The sequence below is a fragment of the Colius striatus genome, chromosome 1, assembly GCF_028858725.1.
Source record: "Colius striatus isolate bColStr4 chromosome 1, bColStr4.1.hap1, whole genome shotgun sequence".
NCBI classification, from domain to species: Eukaryota; Metazoa; Chordata; class Aves; order Coliiformes; family Coliidae; genus Colius; species Colius striatus.
This window is the reverse complement of record NC_084759.1, coordinates 31,621,981-31,636,279: the sequence shown is the minus strand read 5'-3', so window position 1 is coordinate 31,636,279 and position 14,299 is coordinate 31,621,981. Positions and strand designations below refer to the sequence as shown.

The window sequence follows — 14,299 nt, the reverse complement described above, 5'->3', positions numbered from 1 at the left end:
GTATAAGACTTATATACCCCTTTAGAACGTCATGCATGCTTGGTTTTGGTCTGCAAATCTATCTGTGTGGAAAAATCAGTTTCTGATGAGGTTTTTAATTTAAATTTCAGACATCCAGTAGCCTGCATGTGAAAGTGCTGAACAAATGGCAACTGACCAGGAAAGAGTTGGCCTATACTGTCCTAGGAAATGCCACAACGAGAACATGATTCACTTGCTGATCCATAGTGCAAAAGGAAAAGCTCAAGAATCATGTATTCTCAACAACCAAACAGGAAATATGGATGGATGGCTGCAAATCTGTGGTCATTTTAAAAAGGTATGAAAACATAATATGGATTAATTGTAAGCACATGGATGCACATGTTAATGTGCATAATTGGCTGTGTCTTTTCTAAGTATTTGATTTCATTTTTTATCACTATACAATTGACTTCTCATTAACTTGGTTTGCAAAGACTCTATGTTTGCTGACACCACCAATGTGACAATCTGGGACTAACAAATATCACAGCAGAAAAACACCATACATCTGCCATACAGCAGAAATCTCTTCGGACATACGATCATGTTGTAACTGAATGGTAATTTTAAACTGCCAGAGTTTTCTGCCCAAACAATTTGAGATTACTGCATTATTTTTACAAGTAATTGCTGGATGGGACCTCTTTAGAACAAAATATTTAAACATATACAAATGATCCTATTACTGTCTCACTGATTGATGGGAAAAGTTACATTCAAGGTTAAGTGATTCCTATGTACCACCAGTTGAATCAGAGACACAGTAAAGAACTCAGCAAAGACAGTCTTCCCCAAATCACATGCTTCTGCAAACATAATTCTTGGATAATTTCAGTATAATCAGTAGGGTTACTTCAGTAAGTTTTTTTATTAAGCCTTGAAACTCATTCAGAAGGAAAGCAGTTTCTTACTGTAGTTCTGTGGAACAAGTTCCGGATTCTTTGGTGGCTTGAGTTTAAAAGACACATCTCCAATAGTGACAGTATCACCTAAAAGAGAGAAAAGTCTTTTAGTTCCCAGATGCTTCTTAACTTAAATTTTATGTTTTCATATTAAATTTTAAACCACGAGCCTGCTAAGATAAGGTTGTCTGTATTCACAAAGCAGCCTCTAAAGTGTATGAGAACTATTAGTTTACTAATTAGGCTCTGATGCTTTTCAATAGACCAGGTACCAGGACAATTTACATTTAATTAATGTTCCTTGACTTTCTTTTGTTGCTGTTGTTATAACCATAACTTATTTTGTTGAGAGCTATGGAAATCAAGCTCTCTGTAGAACCCCGATTCCAGTTACCATTGACGATTTATTGGAATTAAACCTTTAGCCTGTTTGTCAGCAGAACTAAAAGTTGAAAACATTTGTAGGGGTGATGATTTTCGTGAGTTTTAAAGCAGCCTGAAATAGTCTTTTTTGGAGGTACAGAATGACATATTCATATCAGTAGACCCTTACTGCACTATCTGTTTGGATGCAGAACCTGGCACCTTTCCAAGTTTTGAGAAGTCTCAAGAATTTCTTGCTGTGGATTTCATTAGAACTATACACCAGACCATTTCATTTACTGCTCTCTTACTAACATCTGCCTGCCTTATCTATCTTCCTACAACCATAGGAAGAATGAAATTGAATGAAATTTCAGGGCATGCCCTGTGTACTTTCTCATTGAAATTAGAAGTGAAATCTAGTCTCCAGCCAGGAAACGGGTGAGCAGCAAGGCAGTGGTGGTCACACAAAAAAATGGCACAACACCCAAAACCCCTAAAGCCAAGAAAATGTGCTGCAGATTGGTAACAAGTTTATTTTTTTCAAGAGACCATCTGGGCCATGCAAATGAGTTCAGAAGTATTAAAGCCACAAAACTAAGATGACTCTAGTAAAATGATGTTTTTCCATCACTGCTGCTGAAGATAACATCACCTTTGCTGCCCAACAGACATTGTGGTGGGTGCATGAGGATGGAGAGGATTACTGGAGCAAGGCTGACGCACAGGGGTGCAGTTTTGCAACAGCACTCGGACAGCTCTATCATTCCATGAATTTGGGCCAAGTTTTAGAAGTGTTTCTTGTGCTTTTCTCAGAAAGAAGATGTAGAAGGTACATAGCCCATGAAAAAGATCTAACTCTAAAAATCCTTTTGTAGATCTGCACTTTCTCCTGCTCCATCCAAGAGGATGCAGTCTATGGTTACCTATCTCCAGCACTGCACAAGGAGCCAAAAGAGTTCGGAAGATCAATACTGGAACCAGAGAAGGAAATGCTGCAGAAGAGGCTTGTCCAAATTAACAGAGGTAACTAAAACTCCTTTCATACATACAGCAGCCCTCCTCTCAGTCAGTGGTGACTCCAGTTTTGCACATAAATTTAGTTGTCTTCCAACATAAACAGATGTAACTGCTCATCTTACAGGACTGAGAATTCTCTGGTTCTGACAGGACTCACACAATCCATGGGAAAGGTTACATATTTAGGACTAGATTTATAGCAGTCAGAGGAGAATCACCTACAGCAACAAACAGGAAGCAGTGAGGAAAGTATTATGTCTGATTTCCTCCCAAATTTAAGGGCTTAACAATGATGCTGAGACTGAGATTCAAAGCCTGACATACATGTCTGCACATAGGTTTTTATGTTGGTCCTGAAGTCCAAATAATCTGCTCTCCTGGTTTTTTACTTCCTTAAAATATGAGTAGAAGCTGGTAAGCTTGTGGTTGCCCCTGCATTTTATGCAACAATACAGTGCTTCAGTGGCTTACCAGATAGTGAGAGACTTCAGCAACAGCAGTATTGCCAAATAAAAGGTGGTCAAAGGTTCATCCCTGGTCCTAAGGACAAGAAGCACCAAGCAGTTCCCATCCCCTCCCTGCTACACCTAAGCACCCTTCTCTGGCAGATCTGTGCAGAAGCCAAGAAGTGCAATGGTCTCAAACAGTGCTGGGGCTAAGCAAATGATTGGACAGCAATCTAGGGCTTTAGCTCATTTCCTGGCCCTCAATTAATTTAACCAATGCAGTTAAAACATACCTAAAAGTACTGTGCCCACTTCAGCCTAAAACATTCAAAGTCACCCCCCCAAAAAAAAAGTCCTGCAAGGGCTTAGAGTTCTGCTCCCCACTCTGAAAACATATATATTTAAATTAACGAGTCGCTGGACAACAGACAGAGTCACTGCAGAGAGTAAAATCTAGCCTTTGGCTCTCCCAGGGTAAGAAAACCTAGCTTACTGTCTAAGCTTCATCTCCTTTTCTCTTTCTTCTGCTGCAGCTGAAATCACTCTTTCTCACTGGGGAACAGCTAAAGGATTACCCAAAATGCCTCCAAGTTGACGAAAACATCCTAGGAGCCCACTGCTTCCTGCAGAAGTTGACACCTCTCTCATTAGCTCAGCTAGGAAGAATTTTAACATTCTAAAAAGAGCAGGTTGCCTGATATATCCTTAGGAAATTAGTGCCAGTTTATTTTCTCACCATTCCCCAGCCAACATGCAATGAGACAAGAGTATGTGACTAATTAGTTCCTATCTTAAATCACCTCAGCTCAAGCTGTAAATACTCTTTTGTGCATACACAGTCTTCCAAAACACAGTAGGGACAAGGTGCTGAAACAACAAAGTGTCAGACTTTTTCAATACATTGGAATGATGACATCATCTACGGGAGAGAACTTTAATTACCTACTTTATTGGCACAGTACTGAAAAGCCTGACTTGATTTCCTGTACTTCAGGGGAAAAAAACAAAACAACACACAACTGAATTTGGTCTAGATGAAAAATGGAAAATGAAACTCTTGCCATGGTATTTATGTCAGTCCATAACATGCTAACCCTTGATCAACACATCTAATCACGTCCAAAAATTCTACAAATATTGAAGCCATCAATGTACCCTACAAACATCCATGAACAATGGGCTAGGAGGGAACTATACGTAAGATGTGGAACGAGCACAAAATCCCAAGCATAGAATCGGAACATTCAGCTTTTAACAGGTTTGTTGCTGCCTGGAGACAAATGTCACCTCCAGTTTGCATTTGTCCAAAAAGCAAAAATATTAGCAGTGCTTAATAGAACTTTAAGCAACAATAAACCAAGACAGCAGAGTCTATTTCCCTAGCTACAGGAGCACGGGGCGGGGGGGGGATTAGTCCACTAATCTTATCACATACATCCACCTGGGCTCCATTTTCTTGTCTCATTTGTTTCCTCTGTACTTGTTTAAAATCTCATGTTTGGTTACTCCATTTCCACTGCATTTCCAAACTCTTTGAACTGAGATGTCATCCCAGATAGGCTCTTTTTAATTTTTTACTCGTTGGCAAGGAAGTGCCAACAGCCTGTATGGTAAAATGGTGGTGTTAAATTAGCAATATTCGTAATTTGAGACCATTTGTATTCCAAATTATCTGACTCCATTAGAAATTATGGAATAATCCATGAATACTCCAACCCATCTCAAAAGCTGCTATTGTGGATAATAGCTATATACAGTGTTTTGGGGATGGAAACTTACTAGCCTGTTGCTTAGGCAAGCAGTGGTGTCCCTGGTTTCTTATCTCCCACACAGAAAACAGTATCACAGTCTTTGGGGAAAACAGTGACCAATGTACATAAAGAGACACCTGATATACAGCTGATGAAACAAAACAAGTGCCTAATAAGCCAGAATCCAAAAGGTAAGGGGAGGACATCCTGTTTGGGTACAGACAAGATACAGACCAAGCTAGTTGTTTAAGAGCAAATGCAGTGCAGGTCAGAAATTTGCAGCACATAAAAATCACGACCCAATAACCAGACACTGAAGAGAGTCTCTGAAACAAAAATACATGAAAACAGCCTCAATACATCAAATCATAAACGTGTTTGGTTGGAAAAGGCCTTTAAGATCACTGAGCCCAACCACTAACCTAACACTGACAAGCCCACCACTAAACCATGTCCCTCAGCACCTCATCTACACAGCTTGTAAATATCTCCAGGGATGGTGACTCCACCACCTCTCTGCATCTGGGATAGACAGGTATGATTGCACCTCTGGCAAAATAACAACTCTCACACCACATACAGCTAGCCAGCAACTGCAACAAATTGAACCTGATATGCTTTCCTCTTCAGAGCTACATTTTAAACAGAAAACAATATCAATATCTACATCTGCTTTTTTCAATAACTGTCAAGGGCTCTTTAGATGAGCCAGCCTATTTCTTCCACTCAGTTCACTGAGGGCTACTGAAGACAGAGGCATCATGTCCAGATCCAAGCGCCCGAGTGCAGAGGAGGCAGACAGAGGCTGGGAGAACACTTTGGCAGGGCACCTCTGCACAAATACTCTGTGCTTTTACTCTCCCACAGCTTCTCCTTCTTGCCATTCCCATATATGAAATAGTAGGATTTGATGGGCCTTTGTTATGACTCACTGTGGATGCTTTTATGTTCCAATCTCAGTAAGGAAGCTTCTTGAAGGGGTAGCTTTATTGTGCACTTGGCGCTTTTGATTGGCCTTCTACTTAAAAGCTGGTATTTCTATTTAAAAGCTAGTATCACACCAACTATCTCTTGTCTCCTCTCTTTCTCCCAAGAAGAGACTGTTCCCTAATACTAATAATATTTTTACCTATATATTGAGAAGAAAAAGCCACTGCTGTTTAAATTATTTACAGAAACACCGGTCATATCTGAAGATAAACAGACTGCATCTCAACTGCAATTTAAGAACTTAAGAACCAGAAAAAACGGTTCTCTTTATCCTACTCGACATTCTTCTGGTGTAATTAAGACTCATTAAGAAAAAAAAGAAGGAAATGAGTAGATGTGATATTATTATTTTTAAACAAAGAAATCCTACAGAAAAAGAAAACAAACATCATGCACAGAACTATAGGTGTGTTTAGCTTTTTTAGTGCACAACAGAAGCAGTTCCAATCTCATATGTAAAACTTTCTATTATCGGGGTTTATATAAAAAAGACTGCAAGGAAGCTTCAGGAATACAGAGTTTTTAGGCAGTTGAAATTATTGTCATTTGGGCTCTTTAGTCCTGAATTTCTGAGAGATTAAGACATAAGAGTCATCTAAGTATATTACACATTCACTTGTACACAGATCATCCATCTGGTCTCAAAAGCCAGTAACAGCACGAGCATATTAAAACCATGAAGGTGCTAAGCTATGCTAACATTAATTTCTGTGTGATAAGATCACATTTGTGAAGAGGAAATTTCAAAATCTATATTATGTTTAAATGTATATTTCCAGGTCTCAATTCCACTCTAATGTGAAGGAAAGGAGAAAGAAAAAAAAGCGCTTTTCAGATATTTATCCTGCACATTTCCATAAAAACACAGAAAAGTGTCAGATCTCATCCTTAAGGAAACAAATTATTTTGAAGAAACAGAAATTATACTTTCCAGGATTTGTTTTCATCTTTTTTTTCTCAACTTTTCTGAATATATTCTTCAAAAGAGAAAAAAAAAATGGCATTCCTATCTACACAACTTACTTATTTACCTCGTTTCATACCAGCTCTTACTGGCCATCTTCATGGCTGCAAATATTACACGCAGTCACTTGGCAACACAGTAGCCTATTCTGCATCTTATATTGGCAGTGGCAGCCTCCCAAACACATGATGAGTACGAGAGACAGAAACCCATTCCCCACATTCACTGCTACCTTCACATACCAATAAGCTGGAGCTCAGTTGCTGCTGACAGGACACTGCAGACTGGCAGCTGTCTCTGATGGAAACAGTTGGATGTTTGCACAACAAAATCCATCTCCAGACTAAGCAAAAAAAAATGCCACTTCACTTAAATTGCCCATTTTTTAGTAAACAAAGAAAGTCTTTCCCTCTAAGAAACCAAAATAAATACTTCAACCATAAAATTTGAATGTTACTCCATTTCTACTCAATATTATTGTTAGCCTTTCTATTTTTTTAAATTTTCAGTTTTGAAGCTAATGCTTGATTTTTTTATTGTCTACATTAGGCTAATGATTCTCTTTAATGATTAAAGTCCAAAGAGTCGTTAAAACAAAATCTTAGTATTTACTCCAGGAAGGTAACACTTTCCTCCATTTTTCTGACTTAGTAGAAGACCAGCAACACAACTGTGAAACTTTATCTGACCTCCAGCCATGTAGGAGGCTTAAAAGCATTTTTTAGCAGCGAGCTACCTTTTGTCTGGGCCAAAGGCATACTCTGAAGGTAGGGAGGTTGATGATATTCAATTACAAAACTGTTACGATGTGAAAAGTCAGTTTTAAATATATTTAATATCATGATGGTCTCACATAGACTTGATCCATACATTTCAGGATATCACTTAGCAATACACTTACTATGTCATAGAAAAGATAAGCTGCTCATTTCATCAATTACCAAACCACTTTAGAAATACTGGTCACCTTCTCCAATCTCCCACTCAACATCAGCTTGCCACCAAGATGAGATTTGGTGAGCTGTGGCTCTGGCTGACTCAGTCTCAAAAACCTCCAAGCCTTTCTAGCCAACCTTTTCCCCTGCTGCACTACTCTCCTAGTAAAAAGGTTTGTCCTGTTATCCAGTCTGAGCCTCTCAACCTCCAGTTTGTGATGACTGCCTCTTAATACTTAATATTTTTCTGCAATACATTATGTGCCACTATTAAGTAGAGCTAGACTTAATAATTTTTGTAATTATAATTAAGTTGCCAAGAGAATTCTCCTCCCTTAAGCCTCTCCTTGCAAACCTAACAAGCCCAGATCACTCAGCTTCTACTCATCATTGGGTGCTCTAGGCCTCTAACAATGTTGGCAGTCCTCAAGTGAACTTTATGTTAGTTTCTCACGTCCCACTAGAACTAGGGAACCTGAAACTGGACACAGCATTCCATGCAGAGTCTCACCAGTGCTTTCTAGAGATGAATACTCCCTTTACCATTGCCCAGTTTGTGGTTCACCTTATTTGCTATGAGTTGTTGGCTCATATTCAATCAGACATCCACTGCAATCCCAGAGTCTTTTCAGTAGAGCTGCTACTCAGACAGTCCCTCCTCAGTCTGTAGAGACACACAGCAACACTGTGGACAAGACAGTCCAGTAGCAGAACTTCACACTTCTCAAACTTCTTGAGGTTTCTGTTGGCCCAGTCTTTGAGTTTATTGAGGTCCTTCTGGACCAAAGACCTGCAGTTTGTCAGACAGTAGAGATTTTGTCCCTATACACCAAATTTTGTCCCTACATACCACCTTTACACTCCTCTTCTGTTGTCTGTCCTTATTTCTACTTTTGTATGCCTCTTTTTGTGGTTTAGTTCACTCAGAAGTTTCCCTGTTTGGCCAAGCAGGCCTCCTGCTTAAATACCGAATCTTCCCACATTGCGGAATGGTTCATTCCTCAGCTGTCATTAAGTTTTCTTTAAAAATCTTCAGGCCTTCCTGGGCACCTTCATGGTTGTTACCCAAGCGATACCAATCTCCTGAATAAGTGAAAGCATGCAATCCTTTAAGTCCAGGACCCTAATTCTGCTGCTCCCATTCCCAGTCTTCCTTTGAATCCACAACTCAATCATGTTACAGACATGTTACAGGCTTCTGTCTATGACCAAGCCAGCCAGAGTTCTTCCCTACTTGTGAGCTGCAGATGAAGAGTTACTCCTGACCAGGCTCTCTGGCATCTGCACTACAAAATTTTTACCAACACAGTCTAGAAACCACTAAGACCACATGTAAAGGGCCAGACGGCCCTCCTAGCAGATGTCTGGATGGTTGAAATCCACATGAGCATGAGGGGCCATGAGTGGGAGGTTTCTGCTAGCTATCTGTAGAAAGCAGTAGCCACTGCCTCTTCTTAGTCATATGGTAACAGATGCCCATCACATCCCCAGAGTTCCCTTTCAAATCTTCTGTGGCCAGTGCTATTTTTGTGGAAAACTAGCTTGTGTTTTTTAAACCGTACAAAGGTTTCTGAAGTAAAGTTTGCTCAGTGCAGAAAACTATCAGTCTGTTCTGCCCACAGGGGTTGTGGAATCTCCTTCCTTGGAGGTCTTCTAGACCCACCTGCCATGTTCCTTATGTGACCTGATCTAGGTGACCCTGCTTCTGCAGGGAGGTTGGACTAGATGATCTCGAAAAGGTCCCTTTCAACCCCTACCATTCTATGATTCTATTCTAAACTGAACTTAGGCATCAAAGGCATTAGTGTAATTTCAATAATGTATTTCGACTAAAAAGAAACTACAACTAAAAATCAATAAGAGTTGGTTTTAAAACTTCCCATTTACTGAAAAGATAAGCAAAAGAGCTTTCACATTCACTATCGTATCTCCTACGCATCTATTCCAAGTTGGTCCCTGAGTTTGCCAAGCAGGTTCAACTTCAGCCTCATGTATTAAAATGGGCAGGACTTGCAGAACATATCCACACATATCAGGACTGTAACAGTTGCTAAACACGAAAACTTAATGTTGAACAACTGCCAAATATTAGAACTCAGAAGCTGTTTACTGATATCTACTCATGGGAACAGTGGTGAAACCCTGCTGAAGAGTATACAAAACTTTATCTGCCTGACAGCTCATCCATTTCTTCCAGTTATATTAGTGCATCTCACAAAAGACTTTTTTTTTGGTCACCAATGTTTTCCCTCTTAAATATTATCAGGCACAAATTTGCAAACTTTCATGACAATTGACTTTGAAAAATCTCATCTCCATTTGCCGTCTTCTCAGTTGCACTGATGCAACAACTGTTTGCAAGGCCCTGCTGTAAATCAAATCACTGGAATCCTTTCAGTCACCATAAAGCAGCCCCACCAAGTACAACTACGGAGGCAATAAGCAATAGCAGGTATGTTAAGATTAAAGAGTGAAGTCTCTCAAACAGGTTTTGACAGTGAAGAAAATATTGCCAAGATCATGCTTCCAGACGTCAATATGTGAACTTCAGCTTGATAACAACACAGGTAAAACTGGAAAAGGGAATGTGCTGGAAAGCATTTACATCCATCATCAAACAGCTCTTTAGTCTTTGGACAGCAACAGACTTGGGAAAAAAAAACCCAAACAAATAACAAAGTAGCAAAAAACTCTTCTAACCACATGTTCCCATTCACAGTCTCAGATTATAATTTTTTTTTACCAAAATCACTTAGATCCTGTACATTGATGATTAACATTACAGGACTCTGAAGTCAGGTACAGTTTTTACAACTGACTCTGTTAATACTTAGCAGATACTCTTGTATTACTGAGATCTTTCAGGTTTAAAACATAGATTTGGTTAGTATCTGAGAGTGACCAGGTTTTGAAGAGCATAGCAAGTGAACCTGGACAGGTAGAGTGCAGAAAAGAGCACATGACACTAGTTTGTATTTTGGTCTACACCCCACTATCAGAATCACTTGTTGTCATTCCATCTCCCTAATTTACAGCCGCTCATTATTCACTCTGTATTTAGTAGCTTTGTTGCTTTTGACAGCCATCCAGAAAGTGTCAGCTACCACAGGCATGTGTCACCAAACACACAGGCCCATCATCTGTCTCAAATGTCACCACAGGATATTCCAGGACAGTTCAGGTCATCCTTCCTAGCACCTGCAAGTTCAAGGTCAACCCCCTATCTCATTACAGCATGCTGCACACTCAAACACACATCAGCCTTGGTGACCCGTGACATGGGTAAGGCTTTGCTTTGCAGGAGGACAAAGCCATGCAATGTAGAAATAGAAAGCATCACGAGATGGTAACAAGCCGCTTGATGGAGAAGAGCAATTCTGACACGTACAGGCTGCGGTGCTGCTCCTTGCCTCGCTGCGGGTGAAACACTTTGAAAGAGAAGCTATGGAAAGTGCTTGTCCTTGCAAGCCTGGGACTGCCCTTTCCTCTCACGCAACAGTCACGAGCACAAGAAGAAACGGGAACAGTAGCACAAACTGGACAAACCCGACAGCCCCTAAGGTGGTAACCTGCCTCCAGGCCTTCCCCGAGCCGCCCGCTGAAGAGGCAGCGGGGCTGCCCGCATCCCTGCGCTGCTGTCAGGGCCTGGGGGCTGGCCGCGGCAAGGGAAGCCCGGGGGAGGCCGTAGGGCGGCCCGGAACGGGCCAGCCCACGCCGAGGGGCTAGGGGTCGTTACCTGAGCCATGCAGCGCCCTGATCTCCGGGCGCCCGGGCCGCGCCGCGGCCGCGCCGCCGCCCAGCACCTGCCGCAAGAGCAGGCGGACCCTGCGCGCAGCGGGGCCCGGGGCCCCGCCGCTCAGGCACAGCACCCGCGACTGCATGGGCCAGGCTACCCGCCGCCGCACCGCGCCGCGCCGGGCCGGGCCGGGACACCGAGGGGAAGGGAAACGCGGCGGCACAAAGTCCCACCGGAAACTAGTGCCGGGCAGATCGGCAGCCGGGGCGGTACAGGCCGGCGTGGGTCGCGGCGGCCGCAGGTCGAGTCTGTGAGTGCCGGTGGAGTGCCAGGGGAACGTGGGGTGTCTGGGGAAGGCGGATGGGACAGACGCGCTCCTCTCGCCCCCGGCTGTGCTGGACAGGGAGGCGATGGCGGGCGGCGTCCCCGGTCCCCTCTCCGCTCAGACCGCCGGCAGGTCTGACGCCCGCGGTGGGCTCGGGCCGGAGAGTTGCGGCGTCGGCCCCGAGGACGACGTGATTTATTTGATAGGAAAGAGACTGAACTCCATAGCTGGAAACGTTTACAACACTCTGGAAAGCAAGGCGTGGGCAGCGGTGCCTGACGTAAATGCACGCGCCGAAGGTATTTCCTACCTCCAATTTCCTACAATCCTGCTGAATTCACGGGCCCTTCTGTCCAAGTATCACCCCTCACCTCCGTTCTTGGGATTAAGTCAGTGTTTAAGAAGAACGTGAACCAAGTTTCTGAGGCGTGACGTTTTGCACGTGCGTGGCTTAGATGGGAGATTTTCGTAAACGATGATGTTATTGAAATAGATCTCAAAACTGGCTTGTTTCAACCCAAGTTACTGCTCTTGGATCTATGTAAAAGCTCGGGAGTAAATTGTAGCATAATTTGTGAAAGGCAGAATCTTTCATGACAGCAAACTAAGGCTAATTTCAAGGAAAATCCAGCAGGTAGGTACACAAAGGAGGTAGTGAGAGAGCTTGGCAGAAGGCAGAAGCCAGACTCCAGTCACTGACTTTATCACCTGTACTTTCAGCTTTTAGGTACCTCAGTGTCCATGGGGCTGGGAGAATTTTGCTCCAGTAAATACCCCGTTTCCTACATGTTTTCAGCATCAAACAATTATCCCAGAGGGCAACCACCAAAGAGTGAGTTAAGCATCTGTTAAGAGACAATTTGTTCTTCAAAGCCCTCCAAAGATGTTATGAATTATGAAAGTGCATCTAGTTCTAGATGCATTTCTGCAGCTCGGTATTAGTTGCTTTAAACGTTTAAGAGAGGTGAGATTTCATGATATTGTTTCCTGTTGGCTAGGGTGTTCTATTTTTGGTACCTGATACAGGTCTATGACCCTGCTTTCTGGGTCTAAGGCAGAGTAAATTAAATTGAAACACCCTTTTATGGAAATTGCCCTAATTTATTTTAAGATGAAGATCATGGATGCCAGAGGCTAAAAGATAGGCCAAGTACCAAGAAGGACTTGCAGAACAGAGTAGGAGGCCAGTGAGGCAAAGTAACACTAGAATTGTTTATGACTATATCTTACCAATCTCAGATATCAAATTATAAGATTGTGTTGATGTTCTTGTCATATCTACAGAAAAAGAATAAATAGTAATAAATTGCAAGCAATTAAATGCACAACCTGAATACTGAGTAGATTTTTTCCTATGCTGGAAATAATGAGACATTTCAAAATTTTGTACAGATTCACAGTAATTTCACACTGTGAATATACAAAGCCTTCTTTTACCTCTCTATATGTGTGTGTGTGTGTATATATATATACCTGTCAAACTAAGTGCTTGAAATTTCAGGCCTTTCTGAGTCATGTATCTGTGAAATGTTTTGCTTTTTAAAGCATTGTCTTAAATTTCCAAGTCAACTTTTCCGAAACTTGAAATTCAGCCTTGAGTTCAGCCTGCAATGAAATCTATTCACAGCAAAAGAAAACTGTATTTACTGGTTTTCAAACCATTGCTGGGAAAGTTATAATGAAAACATTGTTATCTCTGTGCATAATTATGCGGAGGGAAATGTTGTTGAATATATGTATGTCTGCATGCGTACACAATTAGGTGCATGATTTGAATGTTGCATTGTTTTTATGCTTGTCAGTCATGTCACCACTCAAAATTTAGTGTGATTTAATAATATGGATGTATGGAATCTAGTTATTCTTGTGTGTGTATATATGTGTATAAACATGGAGAGTTTTATCTGGCTATATACTACTGCATTATTGCTTGAATATGGCATCTGCTTCGCTTGCTAATCATAACTGATGCATACATGTTTTACATATCTAGTACTTGCTCACTCATCTCTGTGGAAAGCATGATTCCGTCAGTGGGTTCAGTGCTGTCATGAAATGGAAGGATTTAGCAGTCTGCATCTGGTGTGATTGTGAAGGTTTTCACAGATGATTTACAGCACTGGTAACAAACAGCTATTTCATGTTTTCATTCCCTGGCTTAACAGCATTCTTATTTGGAATGTGAAGTTTCTCTACAAAAATACTTTTCCTTTGATTAAACAGAAAAGAACTTATTCTAGAGAGTGAGAGCTCAAAAAGCATCTCTGTGAGTTGACAGTTTCCAGACTCTTCTCTCTAGTAGCTGACAACTACTTAGCTGTATAGCTCTAGCTGCAAGACTAAATTAGGCACAGGTGCAGACTATAAAGAACAATGCATCATCACTGCCTAGTTGTAGTCAGTTCTCCTACACAAGAATAGAGAAGCTGAGATGAAATGCTGGCTTCATCTGAAGTTTGTAGGAAATCTCTTATTGAATGCAGTGAGGCCTGAATTTTACCTGAATGTTCTGGCTGAACTACAACAATAGAAGTAAGTCAGTCCTCATTTACCATTAAATTTTTTGTCTAGAAGATAGCTCTGACATTAAACTCCTTTGTAAATATGTCCAGAAAATGTGAAGAGGCAGATTCACACAATTCCCTAGTGGTGTGGGTTCCATCTGCCGATTCTGAGCCATGCAGGCAGGCCTTGCTCACCAATCATTTTTGTTCTTTAGATCAAGAGGTTGCTCTTGTATCTTTTCTTCAGTTCAGCAAAATTAGTTTCCTTGGTTTAAACTTCATAGCTATTTTCCCAAATTATCTGTAGCCACTGGTGGCTTGCTTTAGATACTAGATATA

The 14,299-nt window shown here is 41.4% G+C and overlaps 1 protein-coding gene across 2 annotated transcripts in view; it reads right to left on the bottom strand.

The window, feature by feature from the left end:
* Positions 1–11,276, bottom strand: part of VWA8 (von Willebrand factor A domain containing 8) — a 182,687-nt gene extending 171,411 nt beyond the window's left edge. The window contains exons 1-2 of one of the 2 annotated variants that reach the window (XM_061995180.1): positions 11,132–11,276; positions 936–1,013 (exon numbers count right to left, since the gene is read on the bottom strand). In XM_061995180.1, the coding sequence (XP_061851164.1) occupies positions 936–1,013; positions 11,132–11,276 (223 nt within the window). Of the gene's footprint in view, positions 1–935; positions 1,014–10,783; positions 10,851–11,131 lie in introns of those variants that run through there. The other variant, XM_061995190.1, reaches the window with a different exon arrangement.
* Between the last annotated feature and the right edge of the window lie 3,023 nt (positions 11,277–14,299).